Source organism: Myotis davidii, unplaced genomic scaffold (assembly GCF_000327345.1).
Source record: "Myotis davidii unplaced genomic scaffold, ASM32734v1 scaffold284, whole genome shotgun sequence".
Lineage (NCBI taxonomy): Eukaryota > Metazoa > Chordata > Mammalia > Chiroptera > Vespertilionidae > Myotis > Myotis davidii.
Window position 1 is genome coordinate 1289903 of NW_006295261.1, and position 19663 is coordinate 1309565.

At 40.1% G+C, this 19663-nt stretch overlaps 1 protein-coding gene across 1 annotated transcript in view; it reads right to left on the bottom strand.

Annotated features, from left to right (window-relative positions):
* The window catches only part of ADAMTS3 (ADAM metallopeptidase with thrombospondin type 1 motif 3), a 237602-nt gene that overhangs the window by 51372 nt on the left and 166567 nt on the right, over positions 1-19663 (bottom strand). Inside the window, exon 5 of the mRNA XM_006769918.2 lies at positions 2338-2537. Coding sequence (XP_006769981.1) covers positions 2338-2537 — 200 coding nt within the window. The remainder of the gene's footprint in view (positions 1-2337; positions 2538-19663) is intronic.

The following is a 19663-nucleotide window of genomic DNA, read 5'->3' on the forward strand; positions in this document are numbered from 1 at the left end:
GAGCATTCTTCTCCTCAAAACTCCAACCAACATGCATTACTTCAATGCAATGAAATAATGTTTTAAAGAATCATTTTCTTGTGTTCAGTTCCAATCTTTGATGCTCTATTAACTTTAGAATAATTTGTGTGTTTGTTGGGGTTTTTTTTGAGACTGAGACTCACTTTATTATCTAACCTTTCTAATGAACTTAAAAAATGAAAGTTCTTTTGATGGTTATAAAACCTAAAATGAAGCATTTTGTTTATTCTCTGACACCTAAATGAACTGTTTGATATACTATATCCACTTCTACTTGCTTTTCAATATTTATGTGCCCTTCAAAAAAACAACAAAGCAAAATAAAGAAACAACAGGTAAACAAATCCCTAAAGACCCAGTTTATCTCCATATTTTCTGATGAATTAAATGATCAATGAACATCTTGTTAAAACTTTACATTTTATAAAAACACAAACTAAATCCCAGGAAAGTACATGATGCGTCTGAAGTCCCAGAGCCAACCAGTGAATAGAGCTCAAACCAAAGCCTCTGCCTCCTAAGTCCCAGCTGTATTCTCAGCACTGTACAACTTGGATGACCACTGTCATAGCTCCCTTCCCTAAAGTCTTATAGAATTTACAGGGTAGTACCTTCAATAAACACCTTATGAATATATGCCTTTTATTGCTCAAACTTTAAAATTTCCCTTACATTTCTTTTTTCTCAAATAAATGATAAGCTCTGTGAGGACAAAGGACCATATCGAATATCTGCTGCATTACTCCAAGCGCTTTCTGTAGTCTGAGCACCAGGTAGAGGCCTAACGAGTCTTTCATAATTGACTGTCTTGCTAATGGTAGGAGAAAGCAGCCAAAGGGTACAATGACCAATGCAGCGGGGAACAGCATCTCTACAGAAACTTTTAAATATCAGGTTATATAAAAATCTAAAACATGACTGTGTACTTCTGCGTGTTCATACAGCACTGTATAAAGCACACGACTTGTATCTACTCATTCAATCCTCCCAACATCCCTAGTTAGTCCTATCCTTTTTTCTCATTATCCTGATGGAAGCCTAAAGCAGACACAGAGAAGCTAATCCATATACTCAAAGTTATGCAACTAGGATCGTATAAACATTTAACAGCCAATATTTGAGGACATTCATTTAATTCACATTGGCAAAGCTCTGTACACATCTATTGTCAAGGCCAGTCACTTTTTTTTTTTGTGGTAATTGGTCTTCATGATAGGAGTTAGTACCAATGAACAAATAAAAATGTGTTTGAATTTCTAGACTCATTTTCTGTTTCAAAGAGACACGGTATATATGGAATTTTATAAACTGACATCTCAATGAACAAAAATATTTAACATATAGGCTTAAACATTAGAATAAATAAAATCATGATTAGTAAAATTAATACTTTTCTCCAGTAGAATTATTTGAAATTTAATATTAAGCATGGAAAAAAGATACATGGCCAACATAGATGTCCAAAGAGATTACAATTATAGTCAAAAGCTGAAAGAGAGAAACAACTGGCTGAGGTAACATATTTGATAGATCAATATAATATGCATTTCATAATTCCAAAGGATAAAATATGTAAAATAGATTGTACTCCTATCTTAATGGTCTTTTAGAAGTAAGTGATTTATATATTATTTCTCCCTCAATTTTTCTCTGTCAATTCACAAGGAAAAAAAATACTAGTTTGAAAATGTTGACTAAATTTCTTCTGGATGTGATTAAGGCTCATAAAGAAGAAATGAAGAACAAATTTAAAGAGCCCTTTATGAATGCATTGCAGCACTGTGCCAAGACTTAACTGTGCTTTGAAAAATATATTGCCTTCATAATATAATACTGAAAAAAATCATTCTTATTCAAAAGCTCTACCAACAAGCATCCCCACAGAGTTATCAGGCCTAAGTCATTCTTTATCATTCCAGTATACAAAACATGCTAAAAGGACGTTTCATCCCTCGTGGACCACACCAAGGCAGGCAGACTAAGCCCTGAGAGTTTTGATTGTTCCCCAAACAAAACGAGAAACATAATTCATGTCACAGTCCCACCACATTATGACTTCTTAAATTTATCATTTCCCCTTGATGACAATAGAAAACTAGTAGATCAACCAAAAGAAATGTGTGCTTCATGTTTCCTTCCTTTTTGCACCATTGTATGTTAACTGTATATGTTACTGTTTGCATTTAATGCAGTATGTACACATTTGGGCATGGGGCACAGTCATGGAAGGGCTCACGTGGATTTTCAGAAGACAGTAACAAGACAGACGTGAATTACAAGATTAAAAAAAAAACTCAAAAAAGAGGCACTACTCACAATGTTCATCAGAGTGAGGAGGTAGTTTTGGACGTGCTCTTTGCCATGGAAACGGACCACAGAGTCATCCACTCCCAGCAGCACTTCAATGTTGTAATCGTTGTCTCCTGCATGTCTGCGACGCCTAATTGTTTGGTTCAGCTGCCGGTCAACATGGTGGTAAACAGTACCTAGATCATCAAGGCCTTCCAGCGCTGACTCTATAAAGAAGGGAAAAAAGCAAACAAAAAAAAGCTCAGGCATTTCCACTTCCCCAAGAGGTCTTCCAATCACTTCTTACAAGAAACGGCTCTTCTAGGGGGCCCACCACCATAATTCATAATCACTGAGACACTGATTTTCAGTTAATTCTGTAAGTAATATGCTCAGACAGACCGCCTGTAAATTCAACCCTGAGGGTAAAATGATACTGTTGCACAGAAAGCAGTGTTGCCATGCTGGTCTGAATGTTCCATGAGGATAAGAGCAGTTTCATCTTTCTTTAGCTGCATCCCCAGTACAGAGCAAAGAGAGTGGGGTACAGAAATCTTCTGGCTACCTAGTTATTAAATAAATTGAGGTTATAAATAAAAAACCACATGCTAATAATTTTACAGAGGTTAATTTAAGTAACTACAATCATAGAGTGTAGAATTTGTATGTCATACATTTAAATCGCTCCTTTTCCCAGCAGCCTTAACTTAAAAATTCAATTATAGTGTGGCAACACAACAGCATCTAGTGATATAATTTCAGTCATTATATATTACTTTATTTATTCTGAATATGTTTTTCTAGTGAATGCTGTGAGGGAAGAAGTGGATATACAAGATACATCCACTTAACATCCAGTTAACACTATAGGTCTACACATTTGTATTGGCCATCTTTTGAATAGATTTAAATAGCAGGTCAATTGCTAGATAACTGAATCTGTGAAATGCCAAAGTAAGAAAGTCAAAAAATTACGTATGGTTAAAGGAAAATAACAGTATAAGCAATTTTTAATTTTATTTTTAGTTGAAGGAATTAAAATTTTTTTACTTTCCAAATTGAAATACACACACAAACACAGTCACATACACACAGAGGCATATATACAGAGAAATAAACATACAGATATACATATGTCTGTCTATTTATCTATCTATCTCTCTGGAGAAAGTGAACTGAGGCATTCTTAGGTTCTAAATATCTAGATGATATGCCTTCAGATTACCAAATATTTGGCAAATAAAATGTTTTTGGTGGATTGAAAAATAAAATCTACCATTTGGATACTAAAATAAAAGCTATACAAAATTGCTGGTGTAAAACTGAGGCATATTCATTCATTTCCATTTCAAGTACATAAAACCTGGAGAAAAATTTTTTACACACTGCCTTGATGTCTAAAACAACCACATATCTAAAAACACGCCTGACAGAACCGTGTCTGACTCACACTACATACGGAGGTTTGTTTAATGCTGAACTGGGGCCTGTACGCTATTTGAATTAGTGTCTGACATTAATGAATAGGCATTTTCCTCTCCACCTTTGTGGTTTTAGTAAAGTTGAGGGGCAAACAAAGATGTCTCTTGGCCAGAAAGATTGATGACCAACCCATAGCCACATGGGATTAGAAATAGTGGAAATACAGATCCCACTCACACCCTTTCCACTTAAAAAAAAAAAAAAAAAAAAAAAGCAAGCAAGCAACACCAGCATCCTCCCCTACAGTAGGGCCATAAGCTCTGAATGTAACCACTCAGATTTGAAAGCTATACTGTAATTCGCTTTGACCAAAGCCCAACTGCTGGACCATTAGCTGGGAATTTTCTCCTCATCAGGGAATCACACTGGCTCCACAACACATAAATAACTCTCACCACCGTCCACATCAAATGGAAAGCTTTCCTCAAAAGTTGTTTTTAAGAGTTGTAAACCCTCATTGAAGGCAAGAGGCTACACCTGCAAACAGCTTTACTATTCAACCTCAAGTCTTTTCACACACTTGAGAATGTGAAAGGTTGTGATTGCGTACAAACAGAAAATTCATACATGCACTCCCACTTCTAAAAATGGTTCTTTTGGGCAGCACTGTCAGCAACCACATCCAGTGGAAATGTACCAGCAATGTCATCATATCATTAAGTCTGATGCATGAATGAAGGAGGCTGAATACTTGTTTCAGAGAGAAGGCTCATTCTGCTCTAATACACCTTTGGTTTGGCCTTTCTATCTCTCCTTGAACAGGCAGTTTTCTGGAAAGAAAAGATAATCTGTTTCTCTCTCCCCCTCTCTCCCTTAATTGCATGGAACCAAGGGAGGAAGAAGGAAGCCTTTTTCTTTCAATCATTGCCTTTATTCAATCAAGAATACTTCTGTCCTTATTTCCCCCTGTGCTATACAATGTTCTTTTTTATTATTACTAGATGGGCATTGACAAACATTTCAAAGAAAAGCAGTGGAATAACTTCTGACACTTATTATCTATACACACCTCTGTTAATTACAGATAGTTCTGAGTCAGCAAAATATCTTCATGCACCATGACATATCCTCAGTATGCCCACTTTATAATATAATGGTAAAATGGTTAGTAGCACAGGCTTTTAAGCAGACATACCTAGCTTTAAATCCTAGTAGTGTCACATCCTAACAGTGGGATTTTACTTAAGGCTAGGGGCCCAGTGCACGAATTTGTGCGCCTTGAAAGGAACTGTGGGCTGTGAGGCTGCGGTGGGCACAGGGGCGGGTCTTGGCCAATCACCCACACCCCCACCTGGCACCTCCTGCTGTGGCTCCCAGTCCCTGTCTGCCAGCAGCTCCACTCCTGCTGCTGCCGCTCCCATGTGGTGATGGCGCTGACCCTGCTCGCACCCATTGATGGCACAGAGTGATTGGAGCCGGTGCCAGCAGCGGGTGTGAGTGGGACTGGCGCTGTCAGTGAGTGCGAGTGGCAGTTGCTGTCCTGATCCTCCCTCAGGAGCAGGGGGAGGTGGAGAAGCCCTTAGGGGCAATTGGGGCCGGCGCCAGCAGTGAGTGTGAGCGGTGACTCCAGCATCCACGGTGGATGTGAGAGGGGGCTGCTGGCCCCGATTGCCCTTTAGGAGCAGAGGGAGGTAGAGAAGCCCTGAGGGGCAATTGGGCCAGCAGCTGCCACTCGCACCCACTGACAGCGCTGAGCAATTGGGGCCAGTGGTGGGTGCCGGCAGCAGGTGCAAGCAGTGGCTCCAGCGCCAGCAGTGGATAAGAGTGGGGCCAGCGCCACCAGAGGCTCGCCCCAATGACAGCGACTGGTGCCCCACCTTGGTCTGGCACCCTCCCTCACCTGCTCCACTATCCTGCTGCAGCCCACGCCCAGCCATGTTCTGAGTACGCCCCCTAGTGGTCAGTGCACATCATAGTGACTGACTATTCGGTTGTTCCACCGTTTGGTCTATTTGCATATTAGGGTTTTATATATGTATAGATGCCTAACTTCTTTGACCTTCAATTTCTTCATCTGTAAAACTCTGCAGACTTGCTGTGATGATATGATTAACAATCACACAAAAAAGAAAACTGTGCACACTGCCTAGCTGTTAGTGCTTAACAAGTATTATTTACAGCTACTAGTACAATAGTGATGATGTGATGGTTTCCCATTAAGAGAAGACATAATTTTTTGATGCTTCCCACATTCTGTTTTGTAGATTGCAAATCAAATAGTTATTCTTTTAAAACAGATGAGGCAAAAAAACCTTGAATTAGTGAAAGAAACTCTGAACTGCTGGTAACTAGAAAGAACGGGAGTAACAATATCTCCTGCAGTGCACAAAGTAGGCACAAGAGAGAAGAATCTAGAATGTTTACATTCAATGTTAAATTAGGATTAAAACCAATGAGACAAGCTTCATTAGTAGATTAAAAACATACAAAATTGGAAAGAGCTTATAGATGGGACTGATCTTCATCCCACACACACTTACTGAGTACCCCTACAGGTGGTAGACCCTGAGAAGGTAAACAACTATTCAGCGCTTCTCCAGGTGGAACCCCTGGGAACCACACAGCCGCACGGGATTTATAATATTCAGAATATAGCTGAATTTTATAATGTAGTAACAATTATGTAGGCTTGAGTCACTTTCAGAATTGCTAGGTTAAGCAGATCTAATCAGGGTGCTAGAGCATGCCTTTTAATAGAGTTCACACCTCAATAAAGCTTCAGTGTTAAAGAGCTGACACACTTTGACAAGTCTCTATCTAATTCCCCATGGTCTCTCTGCCCCCATAGGAATAGCAACATAAAGTCACTATCATTCTAATCCTGTCCAACCACTCCCTAGAAGATCTGTTCATGCAAAGGGGACTGAGAGGAATCACAGGGAAGTCAGCAGCCACGTTCACGAAGTGAAAGCTGAGCGACATTTTGCACTGGGTGTTGCAAACTATGGGTCCTGGTGTCATACGGCTACATAAGCACGTCAAGGGGACTTGAATGGCAGTGATCGATGCAATAACAAAATTAGCAGGAAAACTGAACATCTTAAAATAAATAAGTCACTGCACTGAGTATAGTGGTACTACACTTCCTCACTTCATTCCAGAAAGTACACTCGGTACTTTTCAAGCTTTCAAGAAATATCCGATGAAACCCCACTTAGTATTTAGATTGTGTGTTCTTTTTTTTTTTCAAACTTTTTGGAAAATGTAAGTTTTTGAAACTTACCTGAGGAATTAGGATTAATATTTTGGGAACATTTTGACTGTATCCTTTTGTGTACCCCCTAGCTTCCCAATTGCTATATATGAACTTTCAGAAAAAGAATCATCCTATATAATAAAAGGCTAATACACAAATCGACTCAACTGAACGGCGAACGACCAGTTGTTATGATGCACTCTGACCATCAGGGGACAGATACCCCCAGTAGTCAGTGTGCTCCCACAGGGGGAGCTCCACTCAGCCAGAAGCCGGGCTCATGGCTGGCGAACGCAGCAGTGGTGACAGAGCCTCTCCGGCCTCCATGCCAGTCGGACATCCCCCAAGGGCTCCCAGACTGCCAGAGGGTGCAGGCTGGGCTGAGAGAATCCCCCCAGTGCATGAAATTCATGCACTGGGCCTCTAGTTTTACTATAAAACCTGTTTTTATTGAAATAAAATATTTGGGGGGACATAGGTAACCAAGTCAAAAAAAGTATAGTTATTTTAGTGTTAAGTACAGAATTGTGTTAACCCAGAATTTTGAACTTATTAAATAGAAAAAGTAGAATATGACTTGTTTTGCTGGTTATGGACACTGAAGCTTAAGACATTTTCAGAATGGAATATGGCATGTGTCTATGCCTAATTATCTTTACATTGCAGGATTGGAGAAATCATTTTGCACCTCAGAAAAACGCCTATGGTCTGGAAAATGACAGGAGACAAAGATAACATTGGAAAGGTACAAATTTTAATAAAGTTCTCAATCTGATACAAATATATTTGGGGTTGGAATGCAATCTTAAGCACCTATATATATAAAAGCCTAAGCGACCATTATGACCAGTTGACTGATCGCTATGACGTGCACTGACCACAAGGGGGCAGATTCTCAATGCAGGAGTTGCCCTTTTGTGGTTAGTGTGCTCCCACGGCCAACCTCCCGTGGCCAGCCAAGCTCCCGTGGTCCTTCCCCCTGGCCAGCCGGCCCCTATTGGCCCTGACCCCACCCATGCACAAATTTATGCACCAGGCCTTTAGTCCTACATAATAAAAGGTTAATATGCAAATTGTCCCCTCGAATAGAAGTTCAACAGGGAGTTTGACCAGGTTTCAGGGCTGGCTGGCCAACTGCCCACAGCCCCACCCCTAGCCAGCTCTCCCCCGATTGCCCCCCGCCACCCCGATTGGGAGGCAGGGCTGGCCTGGCCTACCAACAGCCCACTGCCCCTCCCCACAGCAGGCCCAGCCTGATCAGCCCTCACCAGGGTGGGCTGGCCAGACCCCACCTGTGTTCGAATTCCTGCACCAGGCCTCTAATACTATGATAAAAGCATGAATGATTCATCAACCCCATATTCTAGTCTCTCCTTCCTAAGAAACACAATGTCAATTTTATTTGTTGTGGCAATAAATCCAGCTAGAAGTCATTCCCAGGCTCCCTATGACTGAGGACCACGCATGACTAAGAATAAGCCAATGTGATATGAGCAGAAGTTTAGCTTGTTCCTCAGTGATTTAAATTGCTTGTATGGAGAGCTTCCATGAAGGCTCCCCAAAGGAAGGTGATTCATCTTGGTAGGTTCCCCTCCCCTTTGTCCCTTTACTCAATATTTCTTCCCGCTGCCTGGAAACATGGGCACGATGTCAGGAGTTCTATGAGGTGACACTGGAATCAAGGCAAGTGCTAAATATGGCAGGGCAGCTATAAAGAAGGGCTCTGACCCCACAACGACTGTGAGGCTACCATCCCCACCCTGGATGGACTTCCCAGTGCCAGACTTTGCTCTACATAAGGAATAGCACTGCCATTGCATTTTGGCCATGTTTTGGCTTTGTTTTTTTTTATGGCACCAAATCTAGTCCTGATAGATATGACACTGAAAATATTTAACCTTGTTGTCTAGATTAGCACACCTACTACCATTGGGAATGCAAGTTAATTTTCATGTGAATAACTGAATGGTAAAGCAAGATTCACTTTACCAAAATGTTCCATAGTAGCTTTCTTTATAGTATATACACTTCAGAAAATGAGAATCACACTGTTTTGCAGTATCAAAAATACTGAATGAGTTTGGATGTAGAAATTATGCAATATTCATGAACAGAATAGTGGTGAAAATCAAGTGATTTTCCAGTAGTAGGTGGAGATGCTAAGATCAGATCTAAAAGTAGGCATAAAAATCCAACAAATGTCACATGGTAACATCAGAGTGCAGTTAACTTAAATAATTGTGTTGACCTGTTTGTAGGATCCAGCATCAATAATTTTGCACTAATATGTATATTTTTAAATCTATATCATCAACCCCTAAAAAATATACAGTAACAACATCTCTAAATGTATGGGGCCACCATTCTACCGAGATATAAAATGTTTCAGTGAAAAGCAGCTGAATCATTCACCAAATGGGAAATTCCATAATGATACTTCAAAGAGCTATATTCAGGCCAATTTATGATGTCAACTCTGAAGTTTCATTAGGTAACTATTGCTGTTAAAAAAAGAAAAGAAAAGAAAAAAAGGACATTACCGTTAAATGGATATTTATTTCCATGATTTCTTTTCCCCAAAAGTTCTAATTCTAAAATACATGTTGCTTTTGTTTTAATTGACTAACATAAGGCATTTTTAAAATGGAAAACTTCTTAATTTTTAAGCAAAAAATAAAAAATGCTTTTATGCTTTAGGTTTGTAATCATTAACCAAACAAAACAGAAAAGTCACCTCAATGTCCAATACATAGAAAATTACGACTTCTAATAAAAATCTATATGTTAGAACATTTTTATCTGTGAATAAAGAAAACTTCACTTAAAGTATTTTAAACAACCAGAAAACATGTGTTTACCTTACAAGACATCCAAAGGTAAGGCAATTCCTGGGTTAATTGGTTCATCAGCAATAAAATATCACGTAGCCATTTTTTTCCATCTTTCCATACCCTGCTACTCTTGGTGTCTAAGTGTTATCTTCAGATTAGCTTCTTTGATTATTCACAAATGGCTACATCCATTCTAACAGCGTAGCCAGGCACAACAAATTTTACCTTCAATGGTCTTCCTTAGGAGTAGACAAAATCTTTCCTAGAAGCCCTCTGGCACATGTAACTACATGTTTCAGTGGCCAGAACTGAATCAAATGCCCATGTAAAAATCATTCATAAATAAGAACAGAACCCCACTATGTCTTAGGTCAATCAGAAATCAGCCTCTGTGACTGAGGCCAGCCTCCACTGAAGCATATGTTTAGGAAAAGTTTGGGTTTGTGAATAATAATAAGGTCCTATTTTAAAAAGTTGAGGGAAAGCCTTAAAATAAAAGGCGGGGGAGAGGGAAATGGATGTTGTACAGACAACTCACATTGCTGAATCCTCCATTTCAGATCCTCCTCTTCCCGCCTTTCCTAGTAACAGTCTTCCACTGGTTCCTTTTATTCTATCTTAGTTTGCATTAATACAGTTGGTGTTTAATTTTTCTTATTATAATCTGTTGCATAGAGATCACTTCTGCACTCTTTTGGCCTCTTAATGTTTTCAGAGAGATACAGTAGTTCATTCCTGGAGTGGTGAACTCTATTCATTGCTGCTCGCTCAGCCCCATTCCAATCATTTCTTGAATAAATCACTAAAATGTTTGGGTGTGGGCTGAGTTGCCAGACAAAATACAGTATTTTCTGTTAAACTCCATTTTCAGATAAATAACAACTTGGGGAGGGGGATAGGTATGTCCCAAACATTCATTGAGACATACCTAATACTAAAATCTTATTCACTGTTTATCTAAAATTAAAATTTAAATAAAGATCCTATATTTTTAGAAAATATTTTTATTGATTTTTATTGAAGCAAGGAGAGTAGAAGACAGAGAGAGAGAGAAACATCAATGATGAGAGAGAATCACTGATCAGCTACCTCCTGCACATCCCAGACTGGGGATCGAGCCCACAACCTGGGCATATGCCCTGACCCCGAGAATCGAACCATGACCTCTTGGCTCATATGTTGATGCTCAACCACTGAGTCATGCTGGCTGGGCTGATCCTATATTTTTATTTGCGAAATCTGGCAACTCTAGGTGTGGGGCGACTATCATTCTCCAGGCAGCCCACGTAGTTACGTGGGTTTTGGAAGACAGTACAGTTTTTAATTTTCAAATTTTATCACTCTATACCATTACTAGCATTCCAGTAAATAGTTCTCTACCTCCTGATTATAAATTATACTCTTTCTTCCTTATGGCGTTTGTAATTGAGTTCTACTAACTTGAAGAGTAGAGGAAGAAGTCCTCTTGCACAATTTACTAGATTACATCCCCGCAGTCTCACACTGCTAGAAGTTAAGTTGCATAAAGAGAGATAGGTTTCCATTCTACAGCTGTGACTTTCAAAGCTCAAATTATTTCTTTTAGTTGCCGCTTTGCTACTTTATTAAGGGTAAAAGATTTCTTCACTTCAAATTTCAAACAGACATTCTACTTGAGCATACTAAGTTTTTCCTCAAAGGCCTACTGAATGATTTTATGTAAATTTAAATAAGTTGTTATATCCAAATTACGAATATTAATAATTCCATGTATTCTTTTCAATAAATATTTAAAGAACAGGGACCACTTGACCAGACACCATTCTAATCACTGGGAGGATAGCAGTGGACACTGGGAGTATAGCTTGATCCCACAGACTAAATTTCCAAAGACAAGAATGATGAAGCATAAGAAGAATAAAACAGAATGAGGAGGGTAAGAGTGACAAAATGAGATAGGAACAAGATCTTTCATAGTAAGGTACAGTACAAAACTCCTAACCCACAATATTCAAGTGAAATTTAATAACAGCACTTCTCCATTCAAGTAAAATTAACGAGCCAGCCATTCTTAACGTGAATTTCTACTAACAACACATATTTGATAAAAACTATTCTTAGTCTAAGGAATAAAGTATGCCAGAGGAAAGACAGTTGTATTTACACTGTATCCTATGCCTTTGTTACATTGTCCCAGGTAGTACTGATCATATGGCAGCAAAAAAAAAAATGGGGGGCATTTTTACATCTATTTATTTTTAAAATGTCAAATACAGAAAATTTTAATAGCTGTTTTAGTGTTTTATCTTATAATTCTAACATTTCAATCAGTCTGGGTTGATTTTGACTGATTTTTCTCATCAATGTGGGTTGCGTTTTCCTGCTTCTTTGCATACTTGCTCATTTTCATGAGGTGTCTGACATGGTACATTTTACTTTGGCTGCTGGATGCATTTGTTTTCCTATAAATATTCTCAAGCTTTGCTCTTAGGTACCATTAAAAATACTTGAAAAACAGTTTGGTTCCTTTCAGATCCTGCTTTAACGATGTATTAATCAGGATCAGTCCAAGGCTCATGTAGGGCTAGTTACTCACAATGACTGAGGCAAGACCCCTCTGTGTGCTCTATCCAGTGCCGGGAGAATCATGGGATAGTCCCGTCTGCCAGAAGGGAGCCAGCCCCTTTCCCAGCCCCACGAAAAGGCAGGCACTGTTGCCTCTAACCTCCCAGGTGATTCCTCTCCAAGCTTTGCATAGTGTCCTCACAGGAATGCGTGTATCAGGACTCGACTCGGCTAACTACTAGCGGGGAACCTCCACAGATCTTCGGAGCTCTACCTCTCTTTTGCTCCCTCTCCTCCCAGGCTCAGGCTTCTGAACGCTGGCCACCGTCATCTCTGGACTCCCAGCTCTGGCTTCTCAACTCTTCCCTGGCATTCACGGGAAAACTCTCCAGGAAGTAGACTGGAGTAAAGCTGAGGCTCACCTCGCTTGCTTCTCATCTCTTAGGAATCACTGTCCTTTGTTGCCAGATACCCAGTGTTTGCAAATGATGGTTTCTTATATTTTGTCCATTGCTGGTTGTTTAAAGGAGAGAAATTCAGTCTCTGTTATTTCATCTTGGCTAGAAGCAGAAGTTCACTTAATTGGATTTTGCTGAGAACGTATGGTGCTTCCAAAGCTTAGGTTTACAGGCATGTTACTTTGTGACATGACTTAGAATTTTCTATAACCATTAAGCTATCCCTAAATGACTATCTACACCCATTTATTTGGACTTGTAGAAGTCAGGTAGTAGTAAAATGTTCAGTGTAAAAACCCTGACATTGCTCTTTCAATTAAAAAAATCATACATTCATGAGATATTAAATCTCCTTGAAAACGTCCTTGCAATACAGGGTATCATATGCAAGGGAGAGCAATTTAAGGTTGAACAGCCTTTAGTAAATTTCAAAAAAAAGTCTCATTTACCTTTCTCATAAAAGCTGTCCATTAAAAGGTGGCTGTGCCAAAAGGTACTAGAAATGTGTTTATAGAAACACACACACACACACACACACACACAACTGTCTTCCAGGAGTAGAAAAGAAAAAAAAAGCTGCTTGTTACTCAACAAAAACACAGAGGAGTTCAAAAAATTAAAGCCTTAGCAAACATAGGTGTTGCCTCATGGTCCAAAGAATATGATGTTTGAAATAGTCACTGAAAATGTTTTGCACTGAGTTTTTTAGAGAATTGCAAACTAGAGTTTTAAAAAATCATAATTAGATGATAGAAAATTGGGAGTGAACTTCAGGAAGTCATTGAAGGCAAGAAATAAATTCTATATATCTGTACCTTGCCTATTATCCTGGCATAAATACTAGTAATTTTTTTTCTCTCACTTTCAAATGTGTCCTAGTTAGAACAGTCAATGAAGTAGATACCTTTCTAGATCTCTCAGTCTCAGAGCATGTGGTTTCTAGAAGGCAGGGCTGGACTATATAATTCTCCTTTGTGCACTTGTGTTCAATGACAACAGACTGCGATAACAGGGCTTCTGTGTTCTGGTCGCAGTGATCTTCTCTCCTCGCTGTGGAACAGGTGGTGAATGTGACTGATCGGCGTCAGCATCCATCCCAACTTCCTTGTGGTGCGGGCTCCTGCAGAGGCTGGAATCCGTGCCCCACATGCTTGCAGGGAGGATTCCAGGTGAGAATTTAGTTAAGGCAAGAAGATGCACTCACGTGAGGTATGATACTCAAAGTGGCAAATGTGGTTGGGGAAACGCTGTGGAGATGGGTTTTCTTTAGTAGCATCCGAGTTGACAATGACAGGGAAGTGTGGGGCAGTCATGGCAGTTTATTATCCTCAGAAGACATCTTCAGTGGCCAGGATGGGAGTCAGCAGATGCAATGGCCAGGTCTGGGTGGCTGCTTGCTCATTCTTCCTCTCTGACTACTGCAGCAACAGCAGCCGCCCGGGTGGGCCCACCTACCATATCCGCTGGGAACTAGTCCTGGAGCCCAAGCCTAGAGGCCACTCCTCCAATCTGCCCATCAATTTAATGTGCACTTAATTATTTATATTAAATCCTTTCAAGCTTAAAATAGCTAGTGTGGTTTCAATTTCCTGGAACTGAACCTTGACATATATATGGTAAGTTATTTAACAAAACTGGGACTCTTATACATAGCCGTGTAATAAGAGGGCTGGGCTGTTTAATGACCTGCAAGATCGCTTCTACCTCTAGAATTCTGCTTCTGAGATTCTACACTTTAGTAGAGTTTGCCTAACATCTGTAATTTTCTCTCCTTCATGCCTCAGAAACTGCTTCCAAGCTGGACTCTAGCTTATATTGCCATATAACTATTTCAGTAACATCACTATTAATATTCTTTTAGTATTCAGAAACTACACCAAAAGCCATTGGGTGTATACAAGGCAGGAATGAGAGATCACTTAGTCATTCAACAAACATTTTTTAGCAAGTATTATGTGCCAGGTGCTTTTAAGTGATCTTATATAATAAAAGCATAATATGAAAATCAACCAAATGGCAGAACAACCAGTCGCTATGTCGCGCACTGACAACCAGGGGGCAGACGCTCAATGCAGGAGGTTCCCCCTGCCTTCAGGCCCCAGGTAAGCCAAGAAGGGTGCCAGCGGGGGTCCCCCATCACCCCGCCAGTCACCCCACAGATCAGCCCTGATCCCTGGCCAGGCCTAGGGACCCTACTCATGCACAAATTTCATATAGTATTATATAAACTCCTTAACTTATTAGTCCAATGATCATCTCATGGCACACATAAACTAATAACTAAAATTCTGTGGCACACCAAAAATACATCTTTTGCTAATCTGACAAAAAAAAATGTATAATTTTGATTCACACCAGATGGCTACTGTTGTGTTGGTTGTTGTCATTTTTTAATTTGACAATCTAAGGGACAAGAGGTCAGTGCCCCTGACTAAATAAGTATTGCATGTTTTAAAAATTCTTGCAGCACACCAGTTAAAAAAAATAACTGACCTAGGCCATGTGTTTAGACAAAACATTCCTGGAAATAACTTTTATCTTTTTCTTGCTTGCAATTTAATAGCTTTCAGTCTCCACCTTATAGAGAGCCCTTTCTAGTCCAGGCTTCAGGCAGGATAGCTTCGTCTATACAAAAATGGACCCCATCAAACAAGGATTTCTCTTCCCACCTCTCTAGACCACGGTCTCCATTTCTAGCCCATTTTGCTTTCTTCAATAGAGTGAAGTGTCACAGGTTCTCTTCACTGATACAGTCTTTCACCTCTGTATGTCATTCCTCTCCACTCTTAGTTCTCCACATGTCTCTTTAGGTGGCCCTTTGTTAGACCCTGTGTTCCTCATCAACTGGTGGAGAATTACCCAAGGCCTTTTGCTTTTTGCACATATTACTTTGGACAACTCATTCAGCTGAGAGTTTTAATACAGTTTTTAACCCTTAGGTTATATATCCTGATTTAGAGAACATTTCTACCTTCTCTTCCAATATCATCTCATTATTATTCTCAAAGTATTAACTTACCTCCACATAATATATCCTTCAACAATCTTTTGCACTTATTTCAGGCAATCAAAACTCTGTAGTTATTTTTACTTTGCTTGCCTCATCAGGCCATAGCCAAATTATGATAATTCTGGCTACATAATATTCTTAGATTTTCCATTCTCTCTGCTTTTCTGTATCCAACATCATATTTTTGGTTCTATACAATGAACTCTTTCTTCTCTTTCTCTATGTTCTGACTTCTACATTTATCATATGTTCAACCACTTAAATGATCTTCTTTAAATGTTACTCCAAGAGCTTATGGTACTATAAATTCCCTTTCTTCATTAAATCTAAACCTTTTGGCACTGGCCAAACATTTCACTACCTAAAGTACGTATCTGTCATTGTAGATTACTTTTATTTTTCTCTAGAAGAATTAACCTAATTATTTTCATTAGAGTCTACTCATTTTTACCATTTCACTATTTCATCAGCCTAGAATGTGATCTACCTGAACAAAATAATATCTCACAAAAATTATTATTTTTTGGTTAATCGTTACTGGAGGATATTTTTTCTACTGATTTTTCAAGAGAGTGGAAGGGAGGGAAGGGATAGTGAGAGGGAGGGATGGAGGAAAGGAAGAAGGGAGGAAGGGAGGGAGGGAGAGGGGAGAAAGAGGAGGAGGAGGAGGAGGAGGAGGACTGGTTGCCTCCTGAAGGCGCCCAGACAAGGGGCAGGGAGTGAACCCGAAACCCAGGTACATGCCTTTGACGAGGAGGAGGAGGAGGGGGAGAGAAGGAGATTGGTTGCCTCCCCCAGCGCCCCAACCAGGGACAGGGATTGAACCTGCAACCCAGGTATGGTACCCTTGACTGGGAATGGAATCTGAGACCCTTCCATGTGGGGGACAACTTAGCCACACTGGCCAAGAGTCTTTAAAAAGTTGATCAAAGTCTTCCCTGTTCAAGGATTATTTCATCTGACTCTAATCAATATATTTAGCAGTCTCAGAGGATTTTCAACTAACATTTGTAAAACCAAAACTTCAAAAAAAAAAGTGTTCAAGGGTAAATGCACGTACTATATTTTTCCTCTTATTTGATAGACATCAGAATAAATTCTTGGTAGAGCAAGGAATAGTCATAGATAATAAAACTCACCAGAGCACATAACTTCTTAAAACAAGACTAAAACCTAGGTATGTACTACATATGATCTATAATAATGAAAGCATAAGATACTAATTAGACTAGATATCCTTCCAGATGTCATTCCAGATGACCCGGATGAAGCTATGGAAGCAGGGGCCAAGCCCCTTGCATGAATTTTGTGCATCGGGCCTCTAGTTTGTAATAATACAGTTGTAGTCACATAAGAAGCATATAAGTTATAAGAGTTAGAATGTCTTTATCCCATTTGCTTTGGAATTCTTCATTTTATTGAATCCATAGGATTGTAGGCAGAGGAACATACATTTCTTGAATGCAGAATACTTTTCTGATTTTAAAAAATATGATAACTGATAACTGTGCCCATTTTTTAAACTGGGGAAATGTGTTAAAAAGTAGTCCAATGAGCCTGAACACATTAAGAGATCAATAAATGTTCGTTAAACAAATGAGTGAACAAACAAACACGTAAATGATTTGACTTTAGGAGAAAATGAGGATATAAATGAATCATAATGTGTCAGTGTGCAAAAAGTGGAAGAATGGAAAAGGAAAGCAATAGTTATTATTGAAGTTTCTAACAGCACAAGAAGTGATAATATAAAAAAAAAATGGAGACAAGTTATACATCCAAAGCAACTTACAACTAAATAAATTTATAATGCACACAGAGACACACTATAATATTGCATGATATTATATCATAACATATATGTATATGTTATACCCTCTTTATTTGTGGATTCTGTATTTGTGAGTTTGCTTACTCACTAAAATTTATTTGTAGTCCCCAAGTTAATATTCACAGTGTTTTCTCAGTCATCTGCAGACTTGCACAAAAAAGCTTAACAAAGCAAAAAATAAAAACAGAATTATGATTTATCAGAAAGAAATAAACATGTCACTATTTCCAGATGGCATGAATTGGTTTCATAGAAAATCCAAAAGAATGGGTAGATCAATTATTAGAATAAATGAATTAAGTAAGTCACTAAATATAAAGCCAACATAGAAAATTACTTGATTTTGATGTACAGTTGACCCTGAAACAATGCAGGGGTACAAAGTGCTGACTCCTGCACAGTCAAAAAACCATGTATAACTTCTGACTCCCCAAAAACTTAACTCAGTATCCAGGAGAGGATTGGTTCCGGTACCCTCCCCTCAGATACCAGAATCTGCAGATGCTCAATTTTCTTATATAAAATGGCATAAAACAATGTATATGGTCAGCCCTCTGAATCTGTGGATTCCCAACCATGGGTGAGAAATACTGTTTTTGATCTGGGGTTGGTTGAATCCATAGATGCAAAACCTGGAGATAGAGAGGGATGACTGTATATTTATTGAAAAAAATCTTCATAGAAGTAGACCCATGCAGTTCAAACCCATGTTGTTCAAAGGTGAGCAAACAATGAGAAAAGAAATGTATCAACAAATAAGAAAACACCATTTGAAAGAGTATCCTATATAATAAAAGGCTAATATGCAAATAAACCGAACGGTGGAACAACCGAACAACAGAACCAGTCGCTATGAGGTGCACTGACCAAAAGGGGGCGCACACAGAACATGGTGGGTGTCGGAGCAGGTGAGCAGCGCGCCAGACCAAGGCGGGGTATCGGTCGCTGTCATTGGGGCAAGCCTCTGGTGGTTACTGAAAGTTCTTTGCTCCCGTGCAATGCTTTTCTGCCCAGCACTCACACCTGCTGCTGGCGCTGGTGCTGGCCCCACTCGCACCTGCTCCCAGCGCCAGCCCCGCTCACACCCGCAGCTGGTTCTGGAGCTACCGCTCACACCCGCCGATGCCTGGCACCGGTCCCGATTGCTCAGTGCCATCAGCAGGTGCGAGTGGCAGCAGCCGGCCCTGATCACCTGTGAAAGCTTCTCCACCTCCCCCTGTTCCTGAGGGGTGATCGGGGCAGCAGCTGCCGCTCGCATCTGCTGACGGCACTGGCCCACTTACACCCTCTGCTGGCGCTGGCCCCAATTACTCAGTACCATCAGTGGGTGCGGGTGGGGCCAGTACTGTCAGTGAGTGGGAGTGGCAGTGGTGGGAGCGGGGCTACTGGCAGACAGGGGACCAGGGGCCATAGTGGGATTGGCCAGGTGGGGGCACAGAGGATGGGCCGAGACCCGCCTCTGTGCCTACCACAGCCTCACGACCCATGGTTCCTTTCAAGGTGCACGAATTCATGCACTGGGCTCCTAGTTAACAATAAAATTCTTAGGAACAAAACTAACAAAGATATGCTATATCTCTACACTGAAAACTATGGACATAACTTAAAGACACTGAGCCACAGAGTTAGAGAAGATATTTGTAATACACATCTAACAAAGTATTCAATACAGAATCTACACTAATAAAAGACAAACATGCAAATTGACCGTACCTTCGCTATGCCTTAAGCCATGCTGACCAGCCAATCAGAGTGACTATATGCAAATTAACCCAACCAAGATGGCGGCTGGAGGCCACGGAGCTGGAGTAAGCAGGAGGCTTGGTTGCCTCGGCGGTGGAGGAAGCCAAGCTTCCCGGCCAGCTGCTGCCTCCACTGAAGGCAACAAAGTTTCAATTATAGAAGGTAAATAAACCCCAGATACCTGCTTCCAGCCGCCATGGCCATGGAGCTGGAGTGAATAAAAAACAAAAAAAGGAAAGGCTGAGAGTTTTTTTCACC